This window comes from Austrofundulus limnaeus, unplaced genomic scaffold (assembly GCF_001266775.1).
Source record: "Austrofundulus limnaeus strain Quisiro unplaced genomic scaffold, Austrofundulus_limnaeus-1.0 Scaffold96, whole genome shotgun sequence".
NCBI classification, from domain to species: domain Eukaryota; kingdom Metazoa; phylum Chordata; class Actinopteri; order Cyprinodontiformes; family Rivulidae; genus Austrofundulus; species Austrofundulus limnaeus.
Genome location: NW_013952498.1, coordinates 849,007 through 854,916, shown reverse-complemented (window position 1 = coordinate 854,916; position 5,910 = coordinate 849,007). Strand labels below are relative to the sequence as shown.

At 40.6% G+C, this 5,910-nt stretch overlaps 1 protein-coding gene across 2 annotated transcripts in view; it reads right to left on the bottom strand.

Annotated features, from left to right (window-relative positions):
- tefb (TEF transcription factor, PAR bZIP family member b) overlaps positions 1–5,364 on the bottom strand; it is an 8,627-nt gene extending 3,263 nt beyond the window's left edge. The window contains exons 1-2 of one of the 2 annotated variants that reach the window (XM_014012902.1): positions 5,113–5,364; positions 386–961 (exon numbers count right to left, since the gene is read on the bottom strand). In XM_014012902.1, coding sequence (XP_013868356.1) covers positions 386–961; positions 5,113–5,218 — 682 coding nt within the window. In that variant the 5' untranslated portion in view covers positions 5,219–5,364. Of the gene's footprint in view, positions 1–385; positions 962–1,534; positions 2,284–5,112 lie in introns of those variants that run through there. The other variant, XM_014012901.1, reaches the window with a different exon arrangement.
- Positions 5,365–5,910: the final 546 nt, after the last annotated feature.

The window sequence follows — 5,910 nt, the reverse complement described above, 5'->3', positions numbered from 1 at the left end:
AAATTAGGATTCAGACCTAATATAAATATATTATTGTAACCAACAAGACAAATTAAGTTATATCTTTGGAAAAGCTTATGATATCAGGATGATCCAGGAATCAAAATGCAGCTTTTAAAGCCAGAAATCTGAAAATGTAATTAGATCATTTTGACCAAATTTGACTTAATCCTCATTTCGAGATGGGTCACATATAATCTGCAAAGTGAGTTCATGTGTRAATAGAATCTGTATAATCTGAGCAACATAAATAAAATACAGTGTTACAGCTACAGGGAGATGTTTTCTTTTTAGCTTTTGACAGACATTAGTGAGTCTTTACATTCCTCTAATCCAAGGACATTTAGACAATGTGTCAGTATAAACTACACCTGTTATTGCTTACCCTTTTTCTTCACTTCCTGTTCTGCTGTTGCTTCCACAGGCAAAGAGTTCTCCTCTTCCTCCTCTTCTTGTCCTTCCTGCTCTTCCTCCTCTTCTAGTTTAGCGGGTTGTAAGGTGGTGACCGTGATGGGCTCCTCTGGATCCGTGGTGGCCGTGGACGGAGAAAGAGGAGGAGCAGGATTTGGGGCGGAGACAGAAACTTCAGCTGCAGGAGGAGCGGCAGCAGTGGGAGCGGGAGTGGACGTGACGGCAGCGGCCAAGTCGGGAAGTTTGCCAAGGGATTTGCCTTTGCCATCAACCGAAGCCAGAGTCCTCTGCAGCTCCTCCTCCTCCAGGCTCACGGGGATGCCGTTCTCCAGGAGGAACTCGTCCAGGTCCATGTACTCCAAGTGGAAGGTCTCCCCGTCGTAAGGAATGGTCTTCTCCCAGATGGCGGGGGTCAGGGAGGCCGATACGCCTCCACTTCCGCCACTACCTCCCCCTGTTCCTCCTCCTCTTGCACCTCCACCATCGCTGGACGCCACCGCCCCACCTCCTTCGCCATTCTCAGAGGAGCTCTGCTTCTCTTTCTCTAGATCTGTACAAAAAGACAAAGAGGAATAAACAGTCGTTTGTGAAACGTCCAGCACAGCGACCCAAGGGTCTAAAACAAAGAAACATGCACAGCTGCAAGGGACAGATGTGATTATGTGCAACCAAAAACTGCAGAAACAAAATATTACAGCACTGATGGASAGAGTTTGTGCAAATATGGAATGAAGCAGATTGAGGTGGCACAGAAGTCAGACTGAGATCACTTGTTCCACTGATGCAACCCTAAACAGAACTACTACAGCCTGGAGACCAGATAAATCCAAAACCCATGTTCTGAGAGGAACACCAGACATGTCTCTGTCTTCAGGTGTCTTCACAGTCTGCTTTCACAGCTTTCWGACCAGCRGAGACKACTGGGAACTTTTTGTTCTTTTCTGCTTCCTCGCAGCCCTGAGAGGAAACGAGCGACGCGCAACACATGGTACACAAACCGCACCGTCACCACAAACACCCACCATTTTTATTAAAACACCTGATGAGAGATTATATGACGTTTTTGTAACTCTGTCAAATTTTTTTTAAATACAATAAAAACTGAGTGCCACCTAAAGCTTACCGTCGTCGCCTTCCTCCAAGATATTAGGAGGAGGGATATCCATGATCTTCTTCAAAACAAAAGGGAAGGACTTCTGTGGAGCCGCCGGAGCGACGTTCAGGCTGGGCTGAAGTGCCAGCGCCACCGCCGCTTTGCCGGGCATTGTTCCTTGCCGAAGCTCCGAGGGGGAAACCGGGACGGTGTTCGGCCGCTAAACCGGAACTCACAAAGGGCGGAGAGAAAAAAAAAAGTACCGGGATTTGTAACTTTAGCTGCGACTCCTGCTGGCGTCTGAGTCCGTACGTCAATAAAAACGCTGAAAGACGAGGAAAAACAAATTGTTCTCTGAMTCCACAGAGCGTTCTCATTGGATATTCATGAGTCGCTTGCCACGCCCGCTGACAGAATGCTCGAAGCGGATTGGTTGTCATCGTCGCGTGCCGCACCCATTGACAAATTAAAGGAAGCTGATTGGATGTCACCGCCATGAAAACGAATATATGCATCACCGCGGTTCTTTTTCTCTTAGTTTTACTATTCTCATTTTAAAGCGGGGGGATGTTTAAGCATAAGTCWGAGCTACAGTACTAATATACAGTATTTTAAATGGAAAGTTTTAATGTGTCGGCTGGAGATGAAGGAGACTTTGACGAAAATCAACTTCTGAAGTTCCCACCGCTCGTGTTGGATTAGAAACTGAGCTGCCTCCAAAATACAGCGTCTGCCCCTCAAATGACTTCTTGTCACTTGCAGGAACAAGACACTCGTGGCCAAACACGTGCGGTTCCGCCCATGTCTCCTCTCGTGAAAGTACAATCTGTCGCGTGGGCGGAGCTCCGGTTSCACTGCACGTGCAAAGCCATGAGAGCAAGAGCGCGCGCGCACTGGTTAAACAGGAGTGCGGACCTTCGTATTTGTGCATTTTGACCTATTTTTAATAAAGTAGAGAGGTAACACGCAGCACGGTTTTCTTTCTGTGCACACACGAATAATTTGAAAATTAAATTAATGCTATAGATTAACTACAAGTGCTATAATTTCACATTTCCATTCTTCATAATTTGCTATTGCCCAAAATAGTGAATACCTCTCACAAGTCGTCATGTTTGGGCTCAAAGACTTTAGAATAGCTGTCYAATAATGCATTAGCTCAGGCAAGTTCTTAAATAAATAAAAAAATAATTAAAATAAAAATATTGTACGAGATCTATGGGATTTGAACTCACATTAGTGACCTCATTTGTTAAACTCATCATACTKAAATCATCACCTTGACTARTTTTTTCTTTAAATATGAAAAACATTTATTTCTGCAAATATGTCACACTACAGTTATATTAACTGTTCTGCAAATAAAAGTTATAATGACTGAAGTCTGGAGTACAAACCCAGCAGAAGAAAAAAATATTTTTATATCTCCATCAATCACTGAGTTTGATGAAAACATGTTTTTTTTTCACTTACACAGCTGCAACTATTTCTTTACTGAGTAGAAAGAGGGGGAAATCTTTTAAATGTTGATGTTAAACAAGAAAAACTTGTCTGTTTGTAAACCATGCAGTAAATAAAAAAAATGCAAATGGTGTGCATTTGCACTAAAATACATTTTTAGTCAAAACTGCTGCCATTGCACTCATCACATGATTAGTGCGTTTAGAAAATGTGCCAACATGAAAGCAAATGTCTTGATTTTGCCGTTACAAAAATATAAAACTGCAACTTCAACACCAAAGTGGCTATGGTCATTTTTTTAGAAACTGAGCTACAATTTAGCTAACAAGGGTGACCCCAAACTAACTGAGTTATTCTCTTCTTTGGCTGTTAGGACACAATTGTTTTTAAGAAACAAGTGTAAATGTATTTTAGATTTATTACTTTTTATAGTTTATAGGAAAAAGCTTTGGTTACAAAAACATTATTGGAAGTTTTACTTTTTTATCATAATGAAAAAATAACACTAAAAAAACTTAAAACCATAACCAGGTCCACACAAGTCCACACCTGGACGGAGCAGAACAGCCTGCAGGTCTGAGCTGCACCACAACACTGCTGACCTGGCCATCGTTTTGCTGCATTTTCATGTCTTTGTCATCAATTCCATTGCATTTTGCATAAAGCAAATCTATTTTCTTGRTCTGTTGTTATTTATTTAAAACAGTGTTGACGGCATGCAGGACACGCTGCTGCACACTGTGACTGACAGCTGACCCTCCATCTCTGCTTTATGCCTTTCTGTCTTCTCCTCTCCTTTTGCAAAGAAGGCAGAGATAAATAAAACAGCTAATGGTGCAAATTGCAGTCACTAAACAACATTTACTTACCTACTTACTTACCTACTTACTCACTTACTCACTTACTCACTTACCTACTTACCTACTTACTTACCTACTTACTTACCTACTTACTTACTTACCTACCTACTTACTTACTTACCTACTTACTTACTTACTTACTTACTTACTTACTTACTTACTTACTTACTTACTTGTCATTTCCTACATCAAAACATCCTCTTATAAACAATGAAAAGTACTACATGTACAACTAAATGTGAAATAAACAAAACAGAAATACTAATAAAAGTATGAGAGGATTTTTTTTTTGATGGTTTTACTCATTGTTGAGTTATGATGAGTAGCTGCATTCCCACTGGAAGGGAATTCCAGTATAAATTCACAACTTGTAAGTGGGAAATTCCCACTTCCCAGTAAATTGGGCAGCAGCAAAAYTATCTGTTWAAAAAAAGTATCTAAATTGTAGATTTTGCGTGGCGATATTCATCGGCTTTCGGCCACTTTTAAACTGAGTGAAGCTCCACCTATTGTGGTGGGATGCCATAATTTTGTAGGTAAAATAATCAATATGCATTATGAGGGGTGTAGTTTATGGTTAATGTTGGCCTTAAAGCAGAATACTCTTTTTAAAATAAAAACATAAATACATCTTTGAACCTCTCACGGGCCACATAAAATGCCATAGTGGGTCTGATTGGTAGGGAGTGTCAACTGATCTCCAGTCTTGAAGAACTGAATGGTCTTTATTATCAATTTTTATTTTTAAGAAGTTAGTTAATGAAGTGAGTATTGGGTTTGGGGGGTTGGAGGCTTATCTGAAAAATACTTAAAATGCTCCCAACAAAAATATGAGCTCCAATGTATTTTTTTTTTACAGCAAAACAGGTGCACAGAAATATCTAATGACATGATGAAACCCTGACTGAAGACTGTTTCAGTTTGATTGCATCAGGCTGCCATGAAGTGACATTATAGTGAAACACCTGCTGATATTCTGCACCTTACATCATGAAGCTTGGACTTTAACTCACTGTATAACTGACCTATTGATCTGAATGACATAACAAACTCATTTAGATGATAATTAGATCTGACAGTTGGTGATAGACACCTTTCAGGTAGTGATTTATTAGCATAATGTTAAGATTGGATTTACATTATCTCACAAATAATTTATTCTAACTGGTCTGCTTTTGAAAATAAACCAAGGTTGGTATCCAGACATTTATGACAAGTGCTGCACATGAAGTTTTAAGGTCTTTTTGCTCAGATAAGTGCAGTAAAGTAAAAATTAAAAATGCTCACCAATGTCATCAAAGGCAGGGAAAGAGAAGGAATAGTCAGCTAAGGCCCTCAGGAGGTCKGGAATGTCGCTCCTTTCTCCAAAGAGGATCTGGTTTTCTGCTGACATGTTCAACAACCTGTAAAAACGGCCTCCTTTGTTGAAAAMACGAGTCCAGCTAAGGAGCAGGCCTGAAATGTGTGTTCGAGTTCCTGCAAATGACTTCTGTGACTTTTTCACTTWCTTAAGAAACAGCACGGGACACCTGCATGTGTTTAAAAAAATAGATTTAACGAGCAACAAAAACACGCCCCTATAAAGCTTTGACTTAGTTACATTCGAGAGCAAGCCTGTCAATCAAACTGCAGCGCCTACCAGTGAGCACGAGAGGGCGGCCTTTGATTTCAARATCAAGACTTCTGCACGTGCAGGCAGAGCTGTTCCTTCACCCAGAGCAACACTGGAACCTAGTGTTGGATTTTATGAACTACAAACAAACAGAAAATTTACAGAGGAAAACTGATTGGCCGAGCTACAAATTTAACCCCGCCCCCGTCTATTGTGATTGGCCTGTCTATTTGTTGAACCCTGCTTCCGACTGTTGTGATTGGACAGGGCCTGTCCTTATTCTATTGTTCACCTCTCATGTCTCATCTGTTGTGGCTCATTACAGCCTCATTGAAAATAAACCGGTGTCGAAATTTTGTAAACTTACCAGTGTTTTGTAAATTGCATGTTTTTGTTTTTAATAAAGTAAAAACATGAAATGGTGAAAAACAGTCGTTACTCCTGTTTGTAGCTGCCAGGGGTCAATAAAGAAC